The 27,415-nt window shown below is 59.1% G+C and overlaps 1 protein-coding gene across 1 annotated transcript; it reads right to left on the minus strand.

Moving 5' to 3' along the window:
* Positions 1 to 3,876: 3,876 nt before the first annotated feature.
* ECE2 (endothelin converting enzyme 2) lies at positions 3,877 to 27,150 on the minus strand. The gene is made up of 19 exons (XM_037909521.2): positions 26,626 to 27,150; positions 22,037 to 22,123; positions 20,740 to 20,884; positions 19,938 to 20,153; positions 18,942 to 19,066; positions 17,894 to 18,040; positions 17,183 to 17,248; positions 16,228 to 16,416; positions 13,540 to 13,682; positions 13,121 to 13,235; positions 12,159 to 12,269; positions 11,563 to 11,661; positions 11,082 to 11,159; positions 10,396 to 10,499; positions 9,389 to 9,499; positions 8,221 to 8,288; positions 6,380 to 6,570; positions 6,137 to 6,232; positions 3,877 to 5,542 (listed from the first exon to the last, which is right to left on the minus strand). The coding sequence occupies exons 1-19, from the start codon at positions 26,668 to 26,670 to the stop codon at positions 5,366 to 5,368; spliced, it is 2,313 nt and encodes a 770-aa protein (XP_037765449.1). The 5' UTR covers positions 26,671 to 27,150; the 3' UTR covers positions 3,877 to 5,365.
* Between the last annotated feature and the right edge of the window lie 265 nt (positions 27,151 to 27,415).

The following is a 27,415-nucleotide window of genomic DNA, read 5'->3' on the forward strand; positions in this document are numbered from 1 at the left end:
AGTGTTCTCGCAGGGCGTGCTCAGAGCTGTGCAGTTTATACAGGCTGGCGACTATTGGGTTGTACCTGCCTGCCCGTGGCGGTGTGTTGTTGTAGGGTTGCTCAGGAAACCTGGGCATACTGGCTTGTCAGAAGGGCAGCTCATGTGCGCTGGTCTTGAGTAGCTTATGCAGACAACGGGATGTTTTTATTCCAATGCCCACTAGAGAACCGGTTCAATGCGGAAGGAGCGGGAGGTCTGAGAGGAGGAATGCCACTTATTAGAGTAGTGCCTGGCTGGCATCGAATGCCAGGGCAGTCCGGGCTCTTCCTGAGAGGGCCACGAGCATACCTTCTATCATTGTTATATTGTGGTAGCACCAAAAGGAAAGAGTATCCAGGTCTTAGTGCTGCATGAACACACAGCCAAAGCATTTACAGTCTAAAATGAGCAACATGGGAAGGGGGAGAGAGACGGTCAGAGATCCTGTATTTAAACAGACATAGCTGCATTAGCTCGAAATAGGTACATTTGGTTCCTAATTACACAAATTAGGTCAGTGTTTTCAGAAGTGGCCTCTGTGTTTGGGTGCCCAGCCTCACGCACCCGAGGCCCAGATTCCACAATGGAGTCAGTGGGAACGTGGATGCTCACCATCTTTGAAATTCAGGCCCAGGGGATGTCATGCTGCAGCATAGCTCGGCCAAGTCATTCAAAAATCAAGAATCAGGCTCCCAAAATCATGAGATTTTAATAAACAAATAAATGGGGGGGGGTTTTGGTTTTAGCCTTTTGGGGTCACATTTTCCAACTTTTCTCCGCAACCAGGAAGGGCTAGAAATTATCTTTGAAATTCAAATTGAGATCCCAACATAATCCTGTGACTCCAGGAGCTGGGGTTTTAAGGAAATCACCAAATGTTGCAAATTTTGTAAAACTGCAAGAGATGGGAACTCGGCTTGGCAGCCAAAATCAGCCACCACTTCTGAAAATGTTGCTCTAAATATTGTTTTCCCAGCTGCTCAGCACTGGCTGATTTCTTGTCCATGCCCTGGTGGAACAAGGACATGTCTGTCTCTTCCCCCTAGCAGCTGGGCTGATATTTCTCTTAGGAACAGCACACTGTAAAGATCAGAGATGAAGGTGTCTGTTGAAAGGGGGCTGGGGCAGGCTCTAGGCCTCAATAGGCAGCATATCACACCTTCGTGTGAAAGTGTGTCTGATCTTGGCCAAAAGGCCAAGGAGAAACTGAGTTGGTGGCCGACGTGGCAAGTCTGGGGATTGTACGTGAAGGAACCGAGCTGCTCTCTGGAGACTGGCATTTCTCAGTAGGCTTTGGTGTGGGTGAAACCTGCCCATGACCCTCTGCTCTTGAGCGAGTGACCCCTGGCTGGGGGCAGCAGGGTAGTAACAGAAGCACAGGGCTTGTCTCCACTGCAGAGTGAACTCAGGCTCTTTCTGAGGTGTTGCCCCAACCTTGCTCCTGTCCTCACGCACAACCCTCTCACCTGAGCATAGGAGTGCTATGCACCCGGGCTGGCTGGCCTATTCTGGGGTATTGGCTGAAGCCCAGCGTGGGTGCAGGCTAACCCGCTGGAGTGCTGATAGTCCTCCAGTGCCTTCCCACAGTTCTCCTGGTCTGCCCAGGACAGACAAGTTCTCCCTGGGAAGGAATCACGGAGGGGCTCAGCTCACTGCAGGGCTTAGCGCCATGGGATGTGCTCCCAGCAGTCCTAGCCACACATGGAGGAGTGCAGCAGTACGGGTAGCTTGGGTAGGGCTTTGCGGTGGGGAAGCTCACACCTGAATAGGCTAGCCCAGGTGTGTATGCCCAGGTGCCGATCAGTCGAGTTAACCGCAGCAAATACCCACAGAATGGAGAGATGGGCTGGGGTGGAGGAGAGAAAAGCAATTTGGTCGCCAGTTAATCCCACCCGCACTCCCCTGGCCTAGGCAGAACTGTGGCGTGTGTTCCGAGGGGACGCAGTGAGGTTGTTCCTATACAAGTGGCTCCTGGGGAGAGGAAGGTGGGGGTTGGATTGCAGGCCTGGGTGTGTTCATACCCAAAGAAGCCGGCATATGGGGAGGCCTCTGCCCCTCCCTTCTGCAGGAAGCCCGCCCTCAGCACTTCTGAGCCTGTCAGGGAGCTGGGGAGGCCGTGAGCAGGAGGAGAGGATGAAAGCCAGAGGCTGGGATGGAGTTTTCAGAGCTTTCCTTTCATTTCCTTCTAGCATCGGAGAAATTCACCAGCCACTCGCTAGCTCGTTCTACATGTAAAAACAACCTCTCTGACCCGCACCCCCAAGCCAGGTCTCTCGGGTTCCATGGGTTGCAATGCAGTGGACCCACGTGAAACCGCTCCACCTGGGGCATTGCTCCGGAGCACGTGTCTTGGGGAGGTTTGGCAGCTGGGCCAGGGGATTCAGAGCTGGTGGAGAGGTTGCTCCCACAGTGGCTATGCGGCCTGCCCAACTCCAGCTGGTGATGCCACAGTTTCAGCCTTCCTTCCAGCAGACCTCCAAGGCGTGCAACGGGACGGGGGAGGGGCTTCTATTTGCTGCAGCTCCTGGGATCCTACTTCATTCCCCAGTTTCCTTAGGGCCTTAATCCTGCAGCCCTTACACTGTGGGATGGCCTGGGTGGGGCACAGAGCCCTTTACCGAGAGGTCAGGGCTCCAGTCTGTCCCGGCTCTGTAGTGCCAGAGATGTTACCATCCAGCAGCCCCATGTGAAATGAGTAGAGGGTCCAGTTACAGTGGATAAGGGACCATGTTACAGTGGGCAGTAATTGGCTCCCTTGTTGGCCAGTGAGTGAGTGGGCAGTGGAGACTGCTCTCCCCTTGGGTAGCGGGGGGTGGGGGGGTGGTCCCTGTGGGGCAGGGGGAGCTGCATTGGCAGTGAGCAGTGTGAGGCCTATCCTGCTGCTGCCCAAGCAGGACCTGCTTTGTAGATACACGCTGCCTTGGTCTTTGGGGTTGTTGCTCTGGCCCTTTGCACCCCTGCTAAATGCCCTTGAAAATTTTACATAAAACAGCATGAAATGGAACCCAACTCTCGGTGGCTGTTGTGGGAGACTTGCTGGTTTGGGGGATGCATGTCCCCATGCTACCGTGTGCTCAGGTGCATGCGGGCTCAGTGCTGGGGATGGTGCGGGCCCTGCTGTACAGGGGGTGCCTGGCCCTTACCTGTGCTTGTACTTTTGGGAGAACTGACTCCATCAACAGAGGCTGAGGGCCTCCCATTACTTCATTATGGGTCAGGGGAGGGGTACAGATCTGCTAGGGAAATGGGGCCCATCTCCCTAGCAAATCAGCGTGACTCCAACTGGGGTTAGTACCACCCCATCTCCCTTAGGGAGCAGCTTCCCCTCATGGGGGATAGAAATTGCCCTGTCACTCCAAGATTCAGCCCTTCCTATGTCACTCCCCTAGTTAGACGGTGGGTGAACATAAGAAGCCGGGGGGCTGATGGTGCCCCATTCTGGGGTGGAGTTAGGGTTGGCTGAATGACCTCACTTGTACATTTGCAGACTTGCTCATTTCTTTTTCTTTTTTTTATGTACGTGTAACCTAATTTCCAGGCTGTTCAAGGTTGGTGTTTTTGGAGAACGTTCACGAAAGTCACTGCTAGATTTTTCCAGTCTTAACTCCAGTTTAACACAGCCCGCCCCCCAGCCTGGTCCCCTGGGAATTTCCTTAGGTTTTTTAAAATGTAAGAAGTGTTCCGTGTTAGGATTTCCCAAGCACCTCGCAGGCTGCGCTCCCCAGACTCTGCCCCACCGCCAGTCTGTGTGTTCCCACTCCCCACAGAATCCACCCCTTCCCCTTGAGTCGTACCCTGCCGGGGCTTATTCCCATCTACCCTGGGACTGTGCGGAGTTAAGAACAGAACCTAGTGTGAAAGTGGAAACTGCTTTTAATCGTTAAATAAATCCATCAAGAACCACCCAAAGCTAGTCCAAGGCACCAGTCCCCACCATGACCAACCTATTAAAGCAAATGGGGAGTTTCTAAGCCAAGCTGGTTTTGGATTACAATGAGCCTAAGAAGGTTAAGAAAATGCCCCAGAAGCGAGAGCAGCTCACAGTCCGAAGCTCCCAGCTTTCAGACGCCTTGTCTGATCCCCCTCAAACAATCCAGAAAAAGCCTGCCCTGGCACACAGTTGGGTTAGTGGGAGGGAAGCTGGCAGGGGATCGGAGTTGGTTTAGAACAGGCGGCTTGTTTCAGGGCAAATCCCGGGGAAGATCCCGTAGTCAGAAGGGATCCTCCTGGGGTTAACTGTTGCTGTTCCATTTGGTTTAAAAAGATAAATGTCTGTGGATGTTCTCCACCCTGCCAGCCTGGCACGAGAGGGTGCTGGGCTGCTGCCCTTCAGACCTGAATTATGCCTCACCTCCCCGTGCCCAGAGTGGCGGTAGGGGAGCTGCACTCCTGCCCTTTGTGTCCTGGAGGGGTCTCCTCTCCCTGCATCCCAGCCTGGCAACAGGGGCACCGGGTTGCTGTGGGTGCTGTCCTTCCTACCCTGGCTATGCCCATCCCTGGGATGACACCAGGCTGCGGAGGCTCTCTGCCCCATCCCACCCAGTGTTCCCATAACTGGCCTTGTCTACTCTGGCCTTTTTCTTCAGAGCCTGCCCCCTTCCTTGCTGCAGCGCCAGTTCTGCCCCCTGGTGCAGGTCAACTGCTGGGAGCACTGGTACTGCCGTTCTAACCGTCGGGGGCATCTCAACCTGCCCTAGCTGCGTTCGATCACTCGGCGGTTACACGGTGCCAGCACTCCCAGCATTGCTTGCGTTGGAGGAGCTGCACCCAGACTAGACCCACAGGGCAGGGCTGTAAGGAAAAGGCTGGCGTTGCCCAAAGTGAGCCATTGAAGGCTCTCTCCACCCATGCCCTGCTTGGGTGGGCAGGTCCCGATGACCCGGAGCTGGGGGAGGCGGGGCTGACTGATTGGCTGGAGTGGGGCTCAAGCAGGAGACCCTGGGCTGACACCCCTGGCAATGTGCAGTGGGGGCCGGTGCTGATAGTGGAGATGGGGTCAATGGCGCAGGGGTGGAGTATGACCAAGGCAGGTGGGCTGGGTTCCAGGCTCCACCCAGCAGGTGGTGCAGGACGCTGCGGCTCCTACACTCCCTCCTGGAGCCCTGTCTGAGATGGGAGGAGCCTGCACAGGACAAGCCAGAGCTGAGAAGCTGAGGCCACTGGCTATTCCCGGAGATGTCCCCCCACGTGTCCCCATCCAAGAGGCTGGCGGGGGGGCATGGCTCTGGGACTCTACCTGGGTGCTCCTGCCTGTCTATGTCCTGGAGAAGTTGCTTGGTTGTGTATATACAGAGTCTCTGTCCCCCTCCCTGGCTACATGCCTCCTTGCCCTGCCAGCCCCTCTCTACCACACCTCGCAGTGCTTGCCGGGGTTCATGGGCGAGCCCACCGGGCACTTAAAGTGCTCAGCAAAATCCCTGGAGTTGCTGAGGGTGCCGATGACCCGGAACTTGTCTGGACTGTGTGGATCGGTGACCAGCCCCTCGTGCGAGCTCTCCGGAGTGCGCACGGAGCACCACACCTGTGCGAGGGACACAACAAGGACCAGGATTAGGGAGGCACAGACCTGGCCTTAGCCTCAGCCCAACGCCTAGCCAGACAACTGCTGAGCAGCACCCTCTTCTCAACTAGTTTCCTGCCTTGGGCACCAGGGGCCAAGGCTGCCCTGCACTGGGACAGGGAGTGTACCTCCCAATGCAGCAGCAGCCCCAAGACTGCCCCGTTGGGGAGGTGGTGAATGGAGCTAGGGGAAGATGGAGTGCTAGCTGGGAGGGGGTCTGACCCTTGGTATAGCTGTGGAGGGCTAGGATAGTCCCATCTGGCCTCACTGAGGAGCTCATTTGGTTCTCTTCTCTTGGGTCTCAATACTGTAGACTCAGGCCTTTAAAAACCATGGCCCGTTGTTCCCAAAATGGAATAGCAGGGAGCTGTAGGTTAGCACTGAGGGGCACTGGCAGAGGTGTCTGGGGGAGTCCACAACTGGAATAACAGGGGACTGCAGGTCAACAGCAGTGAGGGACATCAGCAGAGTTGTTTGTGGGGAAGCCCAGGACTGGAGTAGCAGGGGGGCTGCAGGTTGAGATTGAGGGGCATCTGCCCCATCCTAGAGTCGTACCTGTGCAAATCCTACAAAGAAGAGCTGGTTGTTGGTGAGCCCCACGGCAGGCAGGTGCTTCTCCTCTCCATTCTTCTGCAGCCAGGCTTTGTAGGCCTGGAGGGAACCAAGAAGGCATGCTGTGAAACAGCAGCAAACAGAGTGATGCTCCCCTCAGAATCAGGGGGCAGTGGGAATTGAACCTTGGCCTTAGGACCTGCTGTCCATCACCTGCATATGGGGCGGGCTCGCTGGGTTACTCACATTGTATGCTGTCTTCAGGCCCCCGTTATCTGCAATGTTCTCGCCCAGGGTCTGCTTGCCGTTGACGTGCTCTCCGTTCACCATGTACTTGCTGTACTGTTCCATCATGCACTCGGTCCGGTTCTTAAAGGCCTCCAGGGAGGAGTTCTGCCACCAGGGACGCAGATTCCCCTCCTTGTCGTATTCTCGACCTGGAAGACAACCCGGTGCATGATAAATGGCCGGAGGAGGCGCTGCCGGCAGCGACAGTTCTATCACCTGCACCTGTCTCTGGAGCCTTCTCCTCAAGCGGCCCGCTAGAGAACTGAGCCACGACCCCCAGCACAGTCTCAGTTCCATCCTGAGTGGCCCCCAGCATGACGGATGTTGCAAGCAGCCCAAAGGCTAAGGTAAGTTACAAGGGTCCATGTGATGGCTTGACATGGGATCTTAAGCCTGCTGCCCATGACTGGGGGCATCTGGCAGGGGAGGGGCTGCTGAAATGGAGAGGGACATGAAAAGGGAAAAATAAGAGGCACAGGCCAGTCAAGCTCAGGATGGGGATGGAGCACCTGCTCTATGGGCTTCAGGATTCCTCCCTACCCATGGTGCCTCTGTGAGTGAGCAACAGGGAAAGGACAAGATCATCTCCCAGGATCTTCTGCGGCCAGGATGGTGGCTGTGCAGCCTTGGAGACTGACGGCTTCATCTCTCCAGCAGGAGCTGCCTGGGCAGCAGCTGTATGAATTTTCTTCGACCTGCCGGGACCCCTCTAGAAGAGGAGATCACACTCCATGGCCTGCTCGATCCTCGGCTTCTTCAGTTGCTAACAATGGGGTCAGTTGGCGCTGGTTGTGCTGGTGGTTTTTCTGTCTGCCAGGAACTGGCCAGGATCCCAGCTCGCTTCACCTCAGCCACCAAAGAGTCCCGGATGACTTGCTCTTTCCCTGCCACCCAGGGCTAGCTATGAACCAGCAGCCTAGAGGTGAAAGTCTCCATGCCCATTCTCAATGCTCTGAGCACGCAGGCCCCCTACCCTGATGGTGGCGTTCTCTGTACCCCTGTAACTATGGGATCTCAACCCGCTTCTCAACCAGACCCCCAGGGAGTGAGTCTTGGCATGGAGGCTCCAATCACCCCAAAGCTGCCTTTTGCGTTCCACCATTGGTCATGGCCTAGCAACACTACACAGCATGCAGAGAGAGGATGCAAACAAAACAAACACGTGTCCAGCTGGAAAAGGGGAAGATCTCCAATAGCCACAAGGAGCAGTGTGGAGCGGGGGGATTGGGAATTGCCAGGCACTAGCCATGGCTCAAGATGCAGAGACATGGGTCCTCACCAAGCAGATGGAGCAGAAGCGAAAGCTGCACAGAGAAGCCTGGGGAGATGCCTGCAGGTGTCACCTGGGGAAACAGGAGGACAAACAAAATGGGGAGGAGAGCCAGCCAAAGAGAAAGGACATCTTGAGGGCTGTAAAGAAGCTAATGTGGGCAAGGAGTGTTGGCCATGAGGAAGAAGATGATGTGGGGAAGCACAGGATGGAATGGATGGCAAGGCCACTGGTAGCCCAGAGGAGAGCGATGTTGGAAGCCTTTGCAGGACATGTACAGGACAGAGGTGCTGGGCAGCTCCATGATGCAAAGGACAGGATGAGGCTGCAATGAAGAGGAGCTGGGAGCACTGTGCCGGGGGGGCAGGATAGCGTCACCTCTCTATCCAGTATAAGGATTGTTTGGTTAAGGTGTCCCTGTACCAACTGTCCTTTCCAATAGTGGCCCATGTGCATTCTTGGAATGGCAGGGTGTGCGCGAGAGACCGGGGAGCTGAGAGGGGAGCCTGACAGGCCAGCTGGGTCCTACCTTGGTCATCGAACGCGTGTGTGAGCTCGTGCCCCATCACTACTCCGATGCCGCCAAAGTTGAGGGCCCTGGATGAAGCCAAGAAGAAACCCTCGTTTATTGTCTAAGCTCTTCACGTGGCCCGTATCCCGGTGGTATTGGAGCCTCCCTGATCGCTGCTCATGCAGCAAAGTGAGTCAGCCCCATGCTGCGTTCCCAGTGCTCCCTAGTGCCCTTTCGAGGAGCAGTGAATGCAGAGTGCCGGGGGCCTGGATGCCCAATGGAGGTGAGACTCCACTGACCGAAGCACATGTCCGGCTAGGAAACCCGCTCAGGATGGCTGCCCGTAACAATACGCTGCGCTAGCAGGCCAGGCTTGGAGTAGATCCTTACCTAGAGTCACTTAGTGTCAGTACTGGGCAAAGCATAAACTCTGCCTAGCCAAGGGCTACAGTGCCAGCTTGCTGGGAGCCCAAGGTTGGAACCCAATGGGCATAAAACAGCTCTACTCTGCCTTCAGCTGCCCTAGTTAACACTGAAGGCTGGCCCCGGGGGAAGGCTGCCAGTCCTCGCAATGGACCTGGCCCTGCGGATAGAGCAGTGCCAGTGGAACACCATGGGTCAACCATTGGCCACCCCTGCTGGGATGGTGACACCTGCCCGGCCTCTTCCACAGCACTGGCGCTAAGGCTGCCCCCTTCTCTGACTCCCCGGGGGAAGGACTGATGCAGGTCCTGCCCTCTCGTGAGGGTGAGAAGGGCAGTGAGCAGGGAGAGTGGGCCCACTGTCTTCCTGTGACTGCTCACCCCACCCCGAGCCCACAGCCGCCATGGGCAAGGCTGCTTCCTAAGGGACCGAGGGAATAGCTGAGGGCATTAGCGAGTGCCCACCCCACTGGGATCCCAGGGTAGGAAGCTCCTCTCTGATCAGGGGCGGGTTTGGGAAGGCAGGGATTGTGAAATCCTCCATTAGCGCTTGGACAGCAGCAGCTCAGACCCAGTGTCTCTGCCTTGGAAGCTCCGCTCCTTGCTCCTGGGACCAGGTGCTGCCCCTGTGTGAGAGAGGGGGTTGCCCAGATCTGAGTACACCCAGGAACCTACAGCTGCCAGTGGGCCTCATTTCCTTCCCCAGCCGCTTCCTGCCACCCACACAGGCATCACCCGGCGAGAGCCCAGAGCGCCAGACGCACTTGGGGTGGTTGCGGGCATAGAAAGGAGCCTGGAGGATCCCAGCTGGGAAGACGATCCCGTTCTTGGTGGGAAGGTAATAGGCGTTGACGGTCTGCGGGGTCATGCTCCACCTAGGGAGGGTCAGACATGTTAGGCAGCATCTCCCCCTGCACCTGGCACCCTGCTAGCAAAGGACCAGGACAGGCCCCAGCAGGAGGAGCAGCCAGCGACACAGGGGGAAGCTCCTCTCCGCACCCAGTGTTAAGGGCCCCAGAGCCAGCCTCACCATGACCCTTTTGGTCTGGCCAGAAACACTCGGCTCAAGTGCTGGGGGCTGGTTGAGCCTTGCACCATTGTAGCAGTCTCTCAGCTGTCCGGGAGCTGAGGTCTGTCCCGGGGACTGGGGCCGGGGGGAATGAGTCAAAGGCTGGCCAGGAACACAGCAGGACATCGGCCCCCTTCTCTGGGGTCGTGGCTGATCTTTTTCTATTACAGAGGGGGCAGGCGGCTGCTGGTGTGTCTCTGATACAGTCAGAGCCAGGCGGGCCCTGGCATGTGACTGTGTTGTGGGGCATGGACAAGTGCGCGTGTGCTTGTGAATGGATGCACGGCTGCATCTGTGCCAAGAGTGGGGTTGCCTGCGGGAGAGTCTTCCAATGGGCCAAATGCTTCTCAAGTCCCCACCTTGGATGGAAGGAGCAAGTGGCAGCTGCCTTCTTCACTTTCCTGAAGGTGCAGTCTGTGGAGACTACATCTCCCAGCATGCAGTGGAGCCAGCTGGTAGGTTCCAGGTAGAGCATTGCATGCTGGGACTGGTAGTGTCCACAGGCTGCAGCTCCACCCTTGAAGTGAGGGTGGCAGCAGAATGGGGCAGGATCTCCCTTTACCCTCTCTAGCAGGAGACGGACAGCACCAGCCATGCCCCAAAATTAGCCCCCGGGCCTCCCGGTCATGCCCTGCCTTGACCCCCCACCCTGCTTCCTGCCGCCATGGGTGGGAAGGTGCCCAGGCTGCAGCAGCTCCTTACTGGTCCCGGTTGGGGGGTTTCCGCAGCTGGTCGGCCATGACCTTGGCAGAGAAATTGTAGAAGTTCAGCATGTTCTGGAAAAAGGAGTCTTCAGAGACTTCATACTGAGAAAAAAGAAAAGGAGGACTTGCATGTCCACTGAATGCATCCGATGAAGTGAGCTGTAGCTCACGAAAGCTTATGCTCAAATAAATTTGTTAGTCTCTAAGGTGCCACGAGTCCTCCTTTTCTTTTTGCGGATACAGACTAACACGGCTGCTACTCTGAAACCTGTCATACTGAGAAAGAAACACAAGGGGCTGAGATGGGCTAGGGCTGCACCCCTCCACCCTGCAGGCTGGGTACAGGGTGGGGGGGGGTCTGAGATGGGCTAGGACACACCCTGCCAACCCCACACGCAGTGAAGGGGTGAGATGGGGGTAGATAGATCACTTTAGGCACTCAGTTAGTATAGCAATGAGGGCCTGGATCCCATCCCCACTGCACAGCCCCACCAGTGGGCCCAGATACCCTGGGTGGGACAATCAGGATGGGCGCCAGGCAAAATCTCACCTCAATCAGACCCTTGGTTCACTGGATCCCTGCCATGTGCCTGGCACAAGCAGCTGGGAGCCACTTGCTCCCCACTGGCCTTGCAATCCCAGGGCCACTCTTGGCCCAGGTCCCTATGCTCCGGGGCCACCTACCCCATCATAGACGTCGTCCAGCTCCTTGTTGTCGAGGATGAAGTCCGGGAAGCCGATCATGTCATAAATGGCGTCTGCCTGTGGAGACGGGGCGAGGCCAGTGGCTGAGATCATAGCGGGGAGAGACCTGGGAGCTCCCCGTGTCCAGCCCTGGCTCCTCCAGGGGAAGTGTGCGCGGTCACACAGGAGCAAGCGCTGCTACTCCAGGGAGCACAGGGCTGGGGTTCCCTGCCAGGGAGCCAGTGGGACTACGTGGCTGGGATTTCCCCGCCACCAGGACGCCCGTGTCCCAGAGACTGGGGATGTTCCTGCCTCGTGTCTCATGCGGGGGGAATGCACAGTAGCAGTAGTTGCAGGGGGCATTGCCTGGGGAGGGACTATTAGGAGTCAGCTCTGACATCGTCTCCCCTCTGACTCAGGGCAGGAGTTGGGCTGACTCCCCTCCCGCTGGGGTCTGGGAGGCCAGCGGAACGGCGGTCACCTTCTCCTTAGCGGCCTGTCTCGTCGTCTTGTCCATCCAGTCAAGCTGCTCCAGGGATTCCTCAAAGGCCGCCCGGATCTCACTGATCATCTCCTCTGCCTATGGGGGAGTGGGAGAGTCAGTTCCTCCCCCAGGGCCAGCCTGCACCCCCCGTCCCCTGGAGACTGTCATGCTGCACTAGCCCTGCCTCCCAGCCCTACTCCCGCTGTGGGGACTGCCCTGCTCCTGTAGTGGGTGAGAACAGGAGGGCGCATGCAGCCAGGTTGAACTCCTCTCGCCTGGGTGACTGGTAGGGCAGGGAATTCCCTTCTCTCTGTTCTGCGTACCCCTGCCCTTTGCTGCACAGAGGCACCTCGAGCTGGGGAGCTCACCGCTGGCGAATTGAAGGGCTGCAAAGGAATTGGAGAGGGGTAGGAAATAGGGGAAGATAAGACAAATAGGGATCTGCAGAGAAATCGGAGGGTGGGCTGCAAGAGAACTGGTGTACGGAAGTTTCGGGGGGCGGTGGGGAGATCAGGGTGAGAAGGGGATAAGGGGCTTCAGGAGTGCTGGCGTGAGGGAGGCCAGAGGGCTCAGAGCAGGGCAGGGCAACTCACAATTTCCTTGCTGTCTCTGTCGAAGGTGGCTTTCACAAACAAGGAGCCCAGGGCAAAGCCCAGCGTGTCGTCGGTGTTGGAGATGCAGGTTTGCCAGCGAGGGGTGCAGGACTCCAGAGAGAGAGTGAGACACAGGGTGAGACCTGAGGAGGGTTGGCGCCACGTCCCTGAGTCCTTGCTGGCTGTGGGGCAGGGGCCTGGGCCGAGCTCACACCCTGACACAGGAGGACACAATTTCTGGCCTCCCAAGACCCCAAGCACTGTGGCAGAGGGAGAGGGCTCCCTCCTCTCTTCTCTGTATGGCCTGCCCGTCATGTCGTCGAGGGACCCCTGGAGCTCAGGTATGTCCCTTCGCCTTGTCTCCTTCCAAGGCAGACGGGCCTTCATCTGGATGGGGAACCCCTCCTGATATCTGCCTGCCCCCTCTCAGGGTCTGCCAGGCCATCCTGGGGTGTTGGGGACACACATTCAGGGACTGAGCTTCTCCCCCCCCTCCAAGGATCCCCTAAGCTGAGGCCTGTCTGCATCTCTAGGGGATGCCGGTTGCGTTGCCTCATGCTGCCCCGAGTTCCACCCCTCCTGCTGTGCTCACTTCCCTCCCCGGCCACAGAGCCCCCACGCGCTTCGCTAACCCTGCCGTCACCCCCCGGCTGTCCCAGCTCAGCCCCATCACCCAGCATCCCCTGCTCGCAGCTCTCTGACTCCGACCCAGGGCTGGAGGCTGAGTGGTGCACAGGCATCTTCCCCTTAGCAGCCTCGCCACTCACATCGGTGCCTCATTACCCCACGCCCCAGACAGGCCAGGCCGTGGCTGCCTGGCTGAGGATCCCCTGGGGTCTCCCAGGGGCATATAAGGTGTCAACACCCACAGGGCACAGGGTTCCCCCATGTGCATAGAGAAAGGGGCCTCGGGGCTGATGCCAGTGGCCTGGTCCTGTGTGCCCCACGCAGCAGCCCCTCACCTTCTTGGTGCCATAGAGGGTCTCCAGCAGCTTCTCCTGGGCTGTCTCGAATCGCTGGTCCAGGCTTGAGGCAGTTTTCTGAACCAGGTTCCAGATCATGTAATTGTTCAAAATGCTGCAAACGACAGAGCCACGTTGACTCCCCAAGACCCCGACCCTGCCCCTGATGGGCACCACACTGAGACATCCCCACCTACTCACCCCCCCGATAGGCATGGCCCTGACACATGCCCCCACCCTACCCCCACAATGGGCATGGCCCTGAGACACATCCCAATGCCCCAACAGGCACAGCTCTGAACAGATACTCCCTCATCCTCAATGGACATGGCCCCTGCTTCGCAATGGGTGCTGCAAGGAGACCCCTGATGTCACTTCGCTGGTGTCCGCCAGCCCCTCCCGCCAGCCGGGGCTCTTACCTTCTCTCCGTGCTGTTGATGAGCTCGGAGACCTGCTGCAGGTACTCACGGCCATACACCACCACGGGCTCCGCCTCACTCAGCTCCAGCGGGGTCAGGGCATAGGCCATGTAATCCAGCCAGTCGATGGCGGGGGCCAGAACCTGCCGAGACACGGGGCTGTGAGGGGGAACGCTGCTCCCCCCCCGGCTCCGAGGGTGGGTCCCCACCTCCGGGTACCTGGGGCTCCAGGCAGGGCCACCTCCCTGCGAGGGAACCCCATCCCACAAGGCAGCCAGGGCCGGTGGGTGGGTTTCACTGGGGCAGGGGGAGGATGCATGTCCCTGGAGAAACACTTCAGGTCCCTCAGGTTCACTCCAGCCCCCCATCATTTAGACTGGCTGCCTGAATCTCTGCCTCACTCCCAGCCCCCTGATCCTCTCCCATCCCTGCCCTGCCCCACCGCCTCACTCCGATCCCTGGCTCCTGCCTCAGCCTCCTAAGAGACCTCCCTTCCCACTAGACAGGATTGCATCTCTCCCTGTTGCTATGGTGACTGGTTGCTTGGTGACCATTGCTTGATGACGAAGGCTGGATTTTCTGTATTGCCAGGAACTTAAACCCTGGGGTGAGGGTCCTGGCATCCCCTTCCCCAACACAACAGAATTCAGGGCTGAGATAGCAGGGGGCTGCAGGTTGGGATTGAGGGGCATTCACGGAGCTGTGTGTGGAGCCCAGCGGTGGGACAGCAGGGCACTGCGGATCGGGCCTGGGTGTGTGGGGACCCCAGAGCTGGGATAGCAGGGTGCCATCAATACTGAGGGACAGCCGCAGAGCTGGGTGTGGGCGTTCAGAGCTGGGATAGCAGGGCACGGTGCAGCGGGACTGAGGGGCAGTGAGAGAGCGGGGATCGGGGACCCCAGTGGGGTAACAGGACACGGTGCAGCAGGACTGAGGGGCAGTGACAGAGCTGGGGGGAACCCAGAGATGGGTAACAGGGCATGGTACAGCGGGACTAAGGGGCAGTGACAGAGCGGGGGTTGGGGACCCCAGTGGGGTAACAGGACACGGTGCAGCGGGACTGAGGGGCAGTGACAGAGCTGGGGGGAACCCAGAGACGGGTAACAGGGCATGGTACAGCGGGACTGAGGGGCAGTGGCAGAGCTGGAGGGAGATCCCAGTGGGGTAACAGGGCATGGTGCAATGGGACTAAGGGGCAGTGACAGAGCGGGGGTTGGGGACCCCAGTGGGGTAACAGGGCACAGTGCAACGGGACTAAGGGGCAGTGACAGAGCGGGGGTTGGGGACCCCAGTGGGGTAACAGGGCACAGTGCAGCAGGACTGAGGGGCAGGGACAGAGAGGGGGTCTGGGACCCCAGTGGGGTAACAGGGCACGGTGCAGCGGGACTGAGGGGCAGTGGCAGAGCTGGAGGGAGATCCCAATGGGGTAACAGAGCACGATGCAAAGGGACTAAGGGGCAGTGACAGAGTGGGGGTTGGGGACCCCAGTGGGGTAACAGGGCACAGTGCAGCGGGACTGAGGGGCAGTGACAGAGAGGGGGTCTGGGACCCCAGTGGGGTAACAGGGCACGGTGCAGCGGGACTGAGGGGCAGTGACAGAGTGGGGGTTGGGGACCCCAGTGGGGTAACAGGGCACAGTGCAGCGGGACTGAGGGGCACTGACAGAGAGGGGGTCTGGGACCCCAGTGGGGTAACAGGGCACGGTGCAGCGGGACTGAGGGGCAGGGACAGAGAGGGGGTCTGGGACCCCAGTGGGGTAACAGGGCACAGTGCAGCGGGACTGAGGGGCAGTGACAGAGAGGGGGTCTGGGACCCCAGTGGGGTAACAGGGCATGGTGCAGCGGGACTGAGGGAGGATCTCACCCAGAAGCTGCTCGTTCTGTCTGACTTTGGGGATGTTGACGCCCCCTTGACCCGCTGGCCCTGGGGAGTGAGCAATGGCTGGCAGGGGGCCCCCATGTTTCTGCATATGGTAGGGTGACCAGACAGCAAACGTGGAAAAAACAGGACAGGGGTGGGGGGTCATAGGAGTCCATATAAGAAAAATACCCACAAATCAGGACTGTCCCTATAAAATCGGGACACCTGGTCACCCTGGCATATGGGTCTGATTGTGCTGAGCCTGTGGGATGGTGGAGGCAGCTCAGCAGTGGCTCCCAGCTGCTTGGGATGCTGCTCAGCCAGGCCTCTGGCATTAATGACACTCCACCTCGCTGGAATCCTAATGAAATCCAGGTGGGGGGATGGGCAACAAAGAGCCCAGCAACACAGAGGCCTGGAGTGTGTGGGGAAAGCAGCCAGGGGCTCCCAGGGGAAGCAGAAGGGGCACAGAAAGGGGCTACCGTGGTGCGGCTGTCCTCTCCCCATGTACTTTGGGCTGGGCCCTCACGCTCTGCCCAGGCAGCTCCGAAATGTAACGAAGGACTCAGACCAATTGAATTCGTCTCTCAGTTTTCATTCTGAATTTTTCTCCCAGCTGCTCCAGGCCACGGTGGAACCCGCCCAGCAAATGGGAGCCTCCCGCTACTGATCCCCAACACCTGCCAGAGGACAGAGCCCAGCCGCTGCTCGCAGCAGCACCAGGTTGGTTCCTCCCCTGCTCCCCCCAGCTCTTCACCCACCTCCAGCAGCACCATGCTAGTCCTCTCCCCAAGCAGCACCAGGCTGGCCCCCTTCCCCAGGACCCACCTGCAGCTCTGCAATGCTCATCTTGTGATAGATTTTCTCATCATCCCGCCTCTCATCCTGGGGGACGGTGATATTGGCCAGCAGGGTCTCGAACTCCAGCACCTGCTCCATCTGCTCCTGGGTGGAGACTGTCTCCCCACCCAGCAGCATCCCCAGCTCCACCATATAGTCCAGGTAAGCAGCCAGCACCTGTCACTCAAGCAAGAGGCAGAGGGGTTAGTCACCTAGGCAGGGGCAACCCCACACAATCAGTCATGGGCCGTGGGGGAGTTCAGCTCCCTCAGATCCTGTGCTCTTAAGTTCCCAAACCTCCCCCTCAAAATGTCCTGCCAACTAGGTCTCAGCACAGGCTCCAATCCAGGGTCCTAGCACTCGGGGGTCCCTTTCCTTCGGCCCCTTGTGATTTGGGGTGGGGCACATTCTACCCACTGGGCTGGATCTGCGTCAGGAGCACAGGAAGGTGTGGGTCCTACCCAGGGTGTTGGGGTGGGAATGCTCATTTCAGAGAGCAAAGGCCTCTTGGGTCATCTCCAAGATGGGGCACACATTGGGGAGGGTTCCGAAAAGAGCCACGAGACTGATTAGAAGATGAGAAAACCTGCCTGATAGTGAGAGACTCAAGGAGCTCCATCCTATTTACCTTAACAAAGAGAAGGCTAAGGGTGACGTGATCAGGCTGAAAGTACCTAGATGAGGACCAAATATTTCATAGAATCATAGAATATCAGGGTTGGAAGGGACCTCAGGAGGTCATCTAGTCCAACCCCCTGCTCAAAGCAGGACCAATCCCCAAAATTTGATGATGGGCTCATCAGGCTGGCAGAGACAGGCCAGTGGCTGGGAGCTGAAGCTAGACCAATGCAGACCGGAAGTCAGGCGTGAATTCGGGCCTGCTCATGAGGCCGGCTCTGTGGAAGGGCTGGTGTGTATGGGCTGCCCCCACCCAGCCCCCTACCTTCTCATTGGCTGTCTTGTTCAGGTAGTAATCCCGGGAGGGGAGGAAAAGGCCTGACTGATCCACCTGGAGACGGAGAACAAATGAGCCTGGACTGTATACCCACAGCCACCGCTCTGTAGCACAAAGCCCCCTGCCCTGCCTCCACATCCAGTCATAGCTATTCCTGGGAATCAGTGGGGGTGGAGGACCTGTGGCAACCCCAGCCCTCGGCAGTAGACCAGGGCCATCAAATCTGACCTGTGGGGAATCCTCAAGTGGCGTTCACATCCCCAGAAGCGAGAGGCTGAGGCGCCTTCCTGGGGCCCTCGGGCGTTGGCACCGTTTTATGCCCAGGTATGTGATGTGGCCCCAAAACAGTTACCGTCTGCACTGAACCCCTCCCAGTGTGTCCCCAGGCAGGAGGGGGCAGGCAGAGGGCTGGGTGTCTGAACTGGGCCACTTAAGGCCAGAGTCAGAAATGCCCAGCCATGATAGCCCTGTGCGCCCTCTGGCCCCCCGTGCTCCCTCTGTCCTTGGCTAGGTTTCTTTATGGGCCCTTCTCCCCGCTGCCTGGCTGGCTCCTCCAGCCCCGTTTTGTGGTGACGATGTTTCCGAGCTAGGGGCAATGGGAAGGGTTTGCTCTGGGTCCGTTGCACCTGGGAGCTCGGTGTGAGGTTCTGGCACCACGCCCCCTCCCCAGCTCTGACAGGGGCATGGTCGCAGGGCTACCTGAATGACGTTGCTGTTGGAACTCTTGGAGTCGGCGCCCACGTAGACTGTGAAAAAGGGGGCGGCCCGGTAGGTCCCCGACACCATCTTCAGAACCTCCATGAAGTTGCTCTGGTTCCAGGGCCCGGTGATATTCCACCCGCCAATCTGCAGGAAACAGGAATGCAGGGATTTGGGCTTGTGCCTCTCTGGGTCGCCAAATTCCTCTGGCTTTAATCTTCCACCTTCACACCCAGCATAAGAGACCCTCTATACCCTGCCTGTGCTCCATGCACTATACCCCAGCACTAGGGGGTGCTGCTGGTGTTCTCCCATGTGTCCCCAGCCCAGCACTAGGGGGTGCTGCTGGGGGTGCTTCCTTCCAAGCTCTGCCTGTGCCCCATGCGCACCAGCCATTACTGTGCTTGGGGGAGCTGCCCTGTACACCCTGCCTGTGCTCCCAGCCCAGCAGTAGGGGGCACTGTGCTACCCACTACGCCTGGCCTGTGTGCCACGCGCACTGCCCCTGCCTAGCAGAAGGGGGTGCTGTGCTTTGACTGTGAAGCTGCTGTGTGACTCCAGGCACAGAAGCGCCCCCTTTGGAGAGGGGTGATTCTCACATCACTTACACGATGGGAAATATAACAAATGGGGTGAGGGGGAGGCAGGAATCACAGCCCTGGAAATAGGGCTCAGCCCGTCCAGTGCAAACTCCCACCCCTACTAGTGGCCTCAACCCTGCCTGGAGGGACCCCTGCCAGGGAAGAGAGCAGCTCAGCGCATGGCTCCTCTGCTGGCGCTCTTCAGTTGTAACAGGAACGTGAACGCTCCGTGTATGGCAGACTGGGCTGAGACCTGGCACTTCGTCTCACCTGGGCCCCTGAGCCATGCCCACGTGGGAATGGTGTTCGGCCAGGCAAAGGCTCCCAGGGCTCAGCCCTTCTCCAGGATGGTCTCCCAATGGAGAGACTTTTCCCCTGCAGAGAGGCGAGTGCGCTGAGCAGCCTCCCTCCCTGAGCTGGGCTCCCGCCCAGACCTCATGGTGGTCTGGTTCACCCCCGGCACCCACCTTCTCAATCAGGTCCATCAGTGGCTGGGAGCCCAGCTCCCTGATTTTCTGCTCCTTCAGACAGGACAGGTAGTAGCGCTGGGTCTTCCTTTCCGCCTCGCTGCTGGAGTTGAAGGTGGCGTTCTCTGAGGAGTGGATAACCAGAGGGACTCAATCACTTCCTCCCTTACAGGAGGGCTCTGGCCCGTGGAGGGACCTTGGAGACGGGCCCTGGTCTCCTAGAACTTCGTGCCTGTGACCACGCCTTAGCCCTGGGTCCCATCTCACCCTCCTGCTATATCTGGAGCTCCCTGTATCACCATGTAGTCTCATGTGGGTTAGGTTCCCGCAGATTATACGGCATGATCCCCACCAGTGATGGCACCAGGGAACTGTCCCCTGCAGCTGCCCAAGGGTCTGCCCGGGTGCATCTGGTGTGCCCCGGCCAGTGCCGGTGTGGGACAGCCTGCCGGCTGGCGTGCCATTGGTTGTCCCTAGCCAGTGCTGATGTGGGACTGACTGCCGGCCAGTGTGCCCTCACTGAGGCAGAGAGCGTGGAAGCTGATGCAGGATATAGACCTCAGTCTGCCCTGTGCTGTTTCCAAGAAGCTGTAATCTAGCAATATATGCCAGCAGCTGAATGCCCACATAGGTTATTGCCCCATCCCTGTCACCAGCACCAGCTGGGCTGGGCCCACTGGCCAAATGGAGCCAATCCAGGAGACTCATCAGCCTCTGGGCTGAAGGGCCTGTCTGGCCATGTCTGGAATGTTTCCTACCCGCACCCAGCGTGTGTGGGGGGGAGGGGGAGCCCCTGCAATCCCTGACCGTATGGGCATTCTCCCCTTCCAGGGCAGGCCCTGGGAAGCTGATCCCTGATGACCCAGGGTCTCTCCCTGGCCCAGCCTGGGCTGCATTTTGTCCATACAACCCACCAGGGGCCCTCCTGCAGTGCCGCCCTCCCCGGTTCTCTGTGCCTGTGCGCAAGGGGGCACCCCAGCACAGGGCTACACCCACCTAAGAGGTGTTTCATGATGGCCTGGTTCTGGTCCCAGATGCTGTTGAAAGTGCTCCACTTGGAGCGCCCATCGGGCAACGGGTTCCGCTTTATCCACCCCCCGCAGGAGTACTGGTAAAAGTCCTCGCAGGGATTAGTCTCCCGGTCCAGGGCCTCCAAGATCTTACTGGCCACCGTGATGCAGGCTTCTGTTAGGCACGTGCTGTGCGAAGGGTCTGGGGGGGAGAGACGCAGTCATTAGGTCCCAGGGCCAACAAGTGGGGAAACGGAGGCACAGAGTGGCAGGGCCCTGCAGCAAGTCGGTGGTAGAGCTAGGAACACAGCCCAGGAGCCCTGCCTCCCAACCCTGCAATTGACCATTCCTGTGTCGGTGCCTGGATGCCCGTGAGAGGGGGCAATGGGAGTATGATTGCCAACGCAGGGGCGCGGGAGGTGGCCCCCACGGTCCTCAGGAGATGGGAGACCGAGTCCTGCAGCAGAATCCTTCTTCAGCTGCACGGTGAGACCCTGGGCTGGGGCCACGTGGTCCCTTAGAATAGTTACTCTTTACTTCCTGCCGGACAGTCCCAGGAGAATCTTGTCCCCGTATGTCCCCCACTCTCTGGTAGCAACTGCTGTTCCCCAGGGTAATTCCAGCCCAGGGGAGCCTCCCCACACAGCAACTCCCTGGGACAGGCCCAGGATCTTTCCTCTAGTGAGTAGCCCCAGCTGTTTCAGCGTCTGCCTGATGAGCGGCGGGAGCTGCAGGGAGATGGGCTGGGGGGGCTGCAGCGAAGGTGTGTGAGCCCCACCCCCTCCTACCTTTGCTGTACTGGACGCCCAGCGCAATCATAGAGCCCAGCAGCAGCAGAGCCGTGATGAGGCAGATGGCACAGAGAGCCAGCTCCAGCTGGGTCCGTGAACCCGGGCGGCTCAGCAAGGGGGGGACCCCTTTCCTGAACCCCACCTGGGAGGGAAAGAGAGAGGGAGTGTGTGTGGGGGGGGAAGGGAACAGAAGGGGAGAGTGTATTAAGGGGCATCTGATGGATTAAACCCAAACACACAATCAGAAATAGCCACAAATCAGCCTTGCACGCGGACCCTGAGGCCCTCCCCTTGGCAGTGCCACTCCACCCTTCCCTCATGGTAGCCCTGTCTTAGACGAACCCCGCCATGGCAGTGCCACCCTGCTTCTCCCTGGGCTGCCCTATTGCCTGTGGGAGTGAAAAGATGCTGTGGCCCCTCCCCAGCACTGAGCGCCAGGGTACAGCAATTCTGCTGGGAGCGGGACCCATCCAGCGCTGCAAACAGATCCTGCCCGTGGCTGGACTTGGATGGCACCTGCTGGAGGGTGGGAGGGAAGAGCAGGGGTCAGGCATTGTCAGAGTTCCCCTATCTGCCTACAATCCATATGGTCTGGCTGGGAGAGGAAGAACCAGTGGGAAAAGCTGGATCTGCCCCCCTGGAGATCCCACAAGGACTGCCCACCCTTACAGCTACGTTCCTGGGAGCCAGGGCCTGGCACCGGGGCCCATTCATGTAGAAAGAGAAGCCTTGGCTCCCAAAGGGCTTGCGGGGAGGTTAATCACCTCTAAAAACTGCCACCCAGGTCCATACAAGTCCAAGTGATAGGCAGTCCCGTCCCAGGAGAGACGGGGGGCTGTGGGGGAGGACTAAGGGGCAGTGGCAGAGCTGTGTGTGGGGAGCCCAGGACTGGAACAGTGTGGGGAAGAGAGGATGCAGAGCAGGACCGAGAGGCATTGGCAGAGCCACGGGCGTGTGGCCTTTGGGAAAAGGAGGCAAAATCAGCTTTCGTTCCCATGGGAAACAGCCCCTTTTCCTCCTCTTTCCCTCTCCAGTCCCTGCTGGTGGTATCAGATGCTCGGTAACTAGCCTGGGCAATGAAATTATTTTGCCCCAGAGATTCCAGAGACAGCTTTTATTAATAGCTCTGCTGCTGGACACGAGCTGGCGGGGCTCCCATGGGAATCCAGAAAGGCCCAGAAGCCGAGCCGTGTCCTCCCTCGCGGTGCATGGGCCCTGGCCGCTAAGAAGCCGCGCCCTGTCCTGGTCTAAAAGAGGCCCCACGTTAACGCACGTTCCAGGAGCATGATCCTACCTCCACGCTATCAGGAGAGGCGCTTCCATCCCCAGCCGCATCCACTCCCTCGTCATCCTGGAAAGTAGCTCGTTTGTAATCAGACATCTGCAGAGAGAAAAAACAGGCTAGGAATGACATCGCAGAGGGCTGTGCCAGGATCCGCAGGGGGCGCTGGTCCCAGCTGACCCAGAGCCAGGATCCTGCAGGGGGGCACGGGGCCCAGCTGACCCAGAGCCAGGATCCTGCAGGGGGCGCTGGACCCAGTGACACTGAGGCAGAGCTGAGGGGCCACGGAGCTGTCTACAGCAGGACAATTTCATCTCCCTCAGGTTGGAGCGCTCCATTTCTGTGGCCTCTCCTGGCTGGTGCACCACAGTGGGACTTGCCTGCCTTCCCTTTACATAAAACACTGATCCTGCACTCTGAGTATCAGGGAGCCTGAATCATCTCCCGGGGCACCAAGGGGCTCCTTGCAGACAGGGTGCAGGTCCTGGCGATGCCAACCAAGAGTGGGCAAATGCATTTCCCTCTGCCTGCAACTTTAGAGGGTCACGTTCCTTCCCTGCCTGGCCCCTGAGCGACTCAAATGCAGGACCAGGTGGTGCTGCCAGGCTTGTGCTGTGGAGAAGAGGAAGCTCTTGCCCCCACCAGGCACCAGCAGTTGCCCCTGAGCAACGTACGTCCATTCGCCCTCTGTGGGTTGCCATGGCTGCCTCTGCAGAAGCCGCTCTGACATCAGCATTCCTGACAGGTGTCAGATTGCCTCATGGAGACAGTCCTCGGTTCCCAGGCAACCTGCAGCTTCATTTCCTAGCAATGCCACTGCCTCCTCCCTCTGCACGGCTGCCATGCAGATGTGGTCAGTCCAAGAAACATCTGGAACGGGCTGCCTTGGCAGGCTGGCGCCAGCAGCCTGCATGGAGCTCAGGAGGGGAATTCACTTCCATTGTAGCAGCCATATCTGCCCAGCCCAATGGGCTTCTACTGACCTCAGAGAGACCTTTGCTTGGGTGAGAGGAACCTCCCCCAGTCCAGCTCCTTCCCCCTTCCCATCCAGCCCAGCACCCTCACATCCAGCTGCCTCCACCCGCCCTGCTCCCTCCCCCTCTTCAACGCAGCCCTCCCATTACTCTCGGTGCCCCATAACTGAGGCATCAGCCTTGATCCTGAGCTTTCCTCTCTGGTGGGGCAAGGAGCATACTCAGGGCAGCTCCCCCTAACGCCAGGCTGAGGTGGTGGGAGTTGAGGGATAGCCAAGGAAGGCAGCACCGTGCCCCCTAAAGCCAAGCGAGGATAGTGGGAGATGGGGCACAGCCAAAACATGGAAGGCAGTAGCCCTGCAGCCCCTAAAGCAGTGGTTTTCAAACTTTTTGTATGGGTGACCTCTTTCACACAGCAAGTCTCTGAGCATGACCCTCCCTTAAAATTAAAAAGGGGGGGTAATTTAACTTAATGGGGACTCAGGGCTGTCAGCCCCACAGAGCTGACAGCTTGTGACCCCCATGTAACCAACTTGTGACCCCCTGGGGGGTCAGAACCCCCAATTTGAGAACCCCTGCCCTAAAGCTACTCTGTGCTGCAGAGAGATGGGGACCAGGTTACTAAAGATGGTAGTAGGAAGCAAGGCTTGTGTCTGGACTGGGATACAAGGCTGTGATGACAGCGGTGTTAGCTAACCTGTTCTAGTGTAGACAGGACACCTTGCCTTCCAGGTGTCCCTGCCCCTTGAGTTGCCTAGCATGCTTGCAAAGGCTGGTGTGGACACTCGCCACACTTTTGTTCCAGGCTACAAACGTTCAGTCTTTACACTAGGTTGCTTCCTCAAGTGACTGGCAATCAAAGTAAAAAAAAGACTAGACCAGGTAGCCTGTCCTTTCAATCACCCTGGCCTTGTCTACACGAGACTTTCAATGGTGTTAGGGTTTGTCTACACTGCGGGGGGCTATAGTGCCATCGCTACGGTGCAGCCATAGCTATGCCAGCATAACCCCATAGTGTAGATGCATCTACAGTGGCAGAAGGGGTTTTCCATCATTCCCCAAACACCACTTCCCCAAGCAATGGTAGCTAGGTCGAGCTAGCCATGTCTACACTGGGGCAGAGGGCGGCAAGCCAAATTCCAAGCGTAGATCAGGCCTTAGTCAGAAAGTGCTAAAGCAGCTTTGAACCTAGTCTAGACAAGGCCTCAATCATGGTTAGCTGGACATTTCATTGGGACTTCTCTGGCATTGCCCATGCTAGACGGCCTCGTAGATGAGGGGGAAACCTGCGGGTTTGAGCAGCTGGGGATTTCCCCTTGGGGAGGGGATTTAGGATTGTGTGATAAGCACACAAGATGGCTGATTTTGCTAATTGACCAACAGTGAAATAGTTAATGACAGTTACGTTAAAATTGCTATTAGGTTTCAGGGTTAATGTCGTTGAGCTGAATGGGGACAGTTCACCTCTCTCAGCTCCTGTTTGAGGCTATCTGTAGACTCGGGCCAACACTGCCATGTCGCTTATACTTGGCTCCCGTTTTCAAGGTTTCCTTCCCAGCGGCGAGGGTGAGAAAGGGAGTTTTGGAAAAATCAAAGGTAAGACCGGGGAGCCCAGTTTCACAGTGAGGGGTGGCTCGGGCAGTGGCTGGAGCGTGAGCGCCAGGGCCCGGGTCAAAAAGACTCAAGAGGCAGCGCACTCCGCTAGCCACCGAGTGCTGGGGTTTGCACAAAAGAAGCTGCCAGCTCAGGAAACGGGCACGAGTCTGTTCAGAAAAAACATTTGGCAGAAACTCCCTGGTTGGGGAAGGATTCCTGGGAGCCGCTGGCATCTGTGAAAATGTCTCAGCATCCTGCTGGCAGCCTCGTCTGAGCCAGGGATTCCCCCCACCCACCCCTCCAGCTCAGGGAGGCCCTGCGCCTGGGAAAGCACAGCTCCCTACGATGGAGACCTGCCCCACTCTCCCAAACAGAAAGCCCCAACAACCTGCCCAGCAAGAGGACGGGCAGCTCCGCTGAGCCTGTAACACTGGCTCCTTCAGCCTCCTGCCCACAACGTAGCGCGACTGGCTCTGGTAGCCACCTGGCCCCACACACCCCATCACAGGCATTGTCCTTTCCAAGGCTCTCTCCTGATGCAGTGAGACCCTCCAGGGGTGCGCTGTCATGGCAATACAGACTCCAGGAACAGCCTCCAGTTGCATTGCCCGTGGCCCTAGCATCCCCTACACTGGCCCCCAGGGACATCTCCCATGCCTATTGAGACCCACGCAATGTAGGAGGAGAGGAGGGAGGTCATGCCATGAGTAGAGGCGCCCGTTCTGGGCTACAGGTGACCATGCTGCAGCTGGGTCTCTGGCGCTCAGAGTCCAAGAGAGGTTCCCTGGTAAGTGGCCTTTGAAGCAAGAAACACCAACCCCCTCCCTGTGTCCACCCAGGTCACTGGGCCTGACTGTGAACTGCCCCCCGTGGGACTGGGTGCTAGGATGTGCCACAGTCCCAGCTCTGCTGCCCAGAGGTCCTGGGACTTCTGATATCGCTGAGCATCACCACGGAGAAGCTTGAGCCCTCAGCAGTGATGAGCAAGTGACAGTCCCAAAGGCAGGATGAGGCCAGGACAGCAGGCAAGGCAGAGCCCCAGGCTACTCAGGGAGTGGGGCTGGGCGGGGTCACCAGACCAGGGTGAGTGGGGTGGGGCCGAGCTGCAGGATCCAGGCATTTGGAGAGGGGGCAGCAGAGCCAAGCTGCAGGACCCCAGCTCCTCGGGCGAGTGGGCGGGGCTCAGCCACAGGCCTGTAGGGTGGCTGAGCTGCAGGCTCAGGGCTCTCAGGGTGTCGGGCGGGGCCGAGCCACAGGATCTAGGCACCCAGGCAGCAGGGCGGGGCCTAGCGGCGCTGCAGGCCCTAGGTTCTCTGCCAACCCCGCGGCACCCTGAAAAGGGGTTGGCCGGTCCCTGACCTAACCTCCTGCTAGGGGATGGGGGCGGCCCTGACCTCTGTGATCAAGAGGTGCCCTTTCCCCCCTAGTGCCCCCAGCCATTGGAGGTCACCTCCAGGGCTTTACTCTAAAACCCCTCATTGAACAGGAGAAATGAACTCCCAGCCTCCTCCCTAGAGCCCTGGGTGGGCTGAATTCCTTCTCTAGGGAGCCCACCTTGTGCAGGGACTCTGGGGGAGGCTGCAGAGTGGGACCCAGACCATTCAATGGCTCCCATTCATCCTCTCCAGCCCCATGGGCTCAGTCTCTGGGAAGGGTTATACCCCCAATGGACTAACCCCCTACCATGGTACCAAGGCCAGCCCAGCACCAGCCTCCCTCCCAGAGCTTCAGGGACGCCTGGCACCCCTGCACACAGCACCCAGCGCTGCTCAGGCCCCCGGCACTGCCTCTCCCCCCTGCTCTGGGGTGGGGGAGCAAGTGACAGCGAGTTTTAAGGGTCCCTCTGGAGCCCCTCAGCTGCCATAGTCTTGCCTGGCCTGGGGGTCGCCTGGGTGTGGAGGGAGCCAGGGGCTTGGCCTGAGCATGGCTCTGGGGTCGCCTTGCCGCTGGCTGCCCAGCCCTGCCTTGCTCCAGCCCCAGGCTCCCCGGGGGCTGCAGCCCCGGGCCGAGCCCCCCAGCCCAGCTACTCACGTTGTTGCTGAGATCCTGGAGAGCTACGTTCATCCTGGACATCATGGGGCTCCCGGCACGGCCGCCACCGCCTAGCTCCGCTCCCAGCCTGGGGCGAGCGGGGCTGCAGCCGCCGCGCCGGCCCCGGGGCTGGCCATGGTGCTCGGGGGCTCGGGCCAGGCGGGAGCTGCGCGGCTCAGGGCAGCTCCCGGAGCCGCTGCGGGCGCAAGGGCGCAGCGGAGGCCCCGGCTGCGGGGGCCGGCGGGGCGAGGGGCAGGCGGCTCCCCGCGCTCCGAGCTGGGACCGTCACTGGGGCGAAACAGCGGGTGTGTCCATCAGGGCGGGCGGGCGGCATCGGCTGCTGCCGGGGGGCTGCGGCGGCAGGACGCCCGGGGGCCCCGGAGCCCGATGGCGAAGGTCAGCGGGGATGGAGGCGCCGCCGGCTCCGCGGGACTCACAAACAGCCTGGCCGCGGGCACAGCGCGCAGGGGCGCGGCCGCGCTGCGCGACACTGGCACACGCGGGCACCGTGACTCAGGCGCGCACAGACACAAGGCGCACACCCCGCAATCTGACACACACACACACACACCCCGCAATTTGACACCCCCCCAGCAATCTCTCTCACACCCCGCAATCTGACACACACACACACACCCCGCAATTTGACACACACCCCAGCAATCTCTCTCACACCCCGCAATCTGACACACACACACACACACACACACACCCCGCAATCTCTCTCACACCCCACAGTCTGACACACACACACACACGACAATTTGACACCCCCCCAGCAATCTCTCTC

The sequence above is a fragment of the Chelonia mydas genome, chromosome 9 (genome assembly GCF_015237465.2).
Source record: "Chelonia mydas isolate rCheMyd1 chromosome 9, rCheMyd1.pri.v2, whole genome shotgun sequence".
Classification (NCBI taxonomy): domain Eukaryota; kingdom Metazoa; phylum Chordata; order Testudines; family Cheloniidae; genus Chelonia; species Chelonia mydas.

What these genes read in the sequence shown, in the direction of transcription:
- ECE2 (XM_037909521.2), bottom strand. Translation starts at nt 26,670, where the DNA reads ATGATGTCCAGGATGAACGTAGCTCTCCAGGATCTCAGCAACAAC. An exon ending in CCTCTCCTGATAGCGTGGAG is followed by an intron (nt 20,885 to 22,036) that starts GTAGGATCATGC and finishes TTTCCCTCCCAG; the next exon opens with GTGGGGTTCAGGAAAGGGGT. An exon ending in GGGCGTCCAGTACAGCAAAG is followed by an intron (nt 20,154 to 20,739) that starts GTAGGAGGGGGT and finishes TCTCCCCCCCAG; the next exon opens with ACCCTTCGCACAGCACGTGC.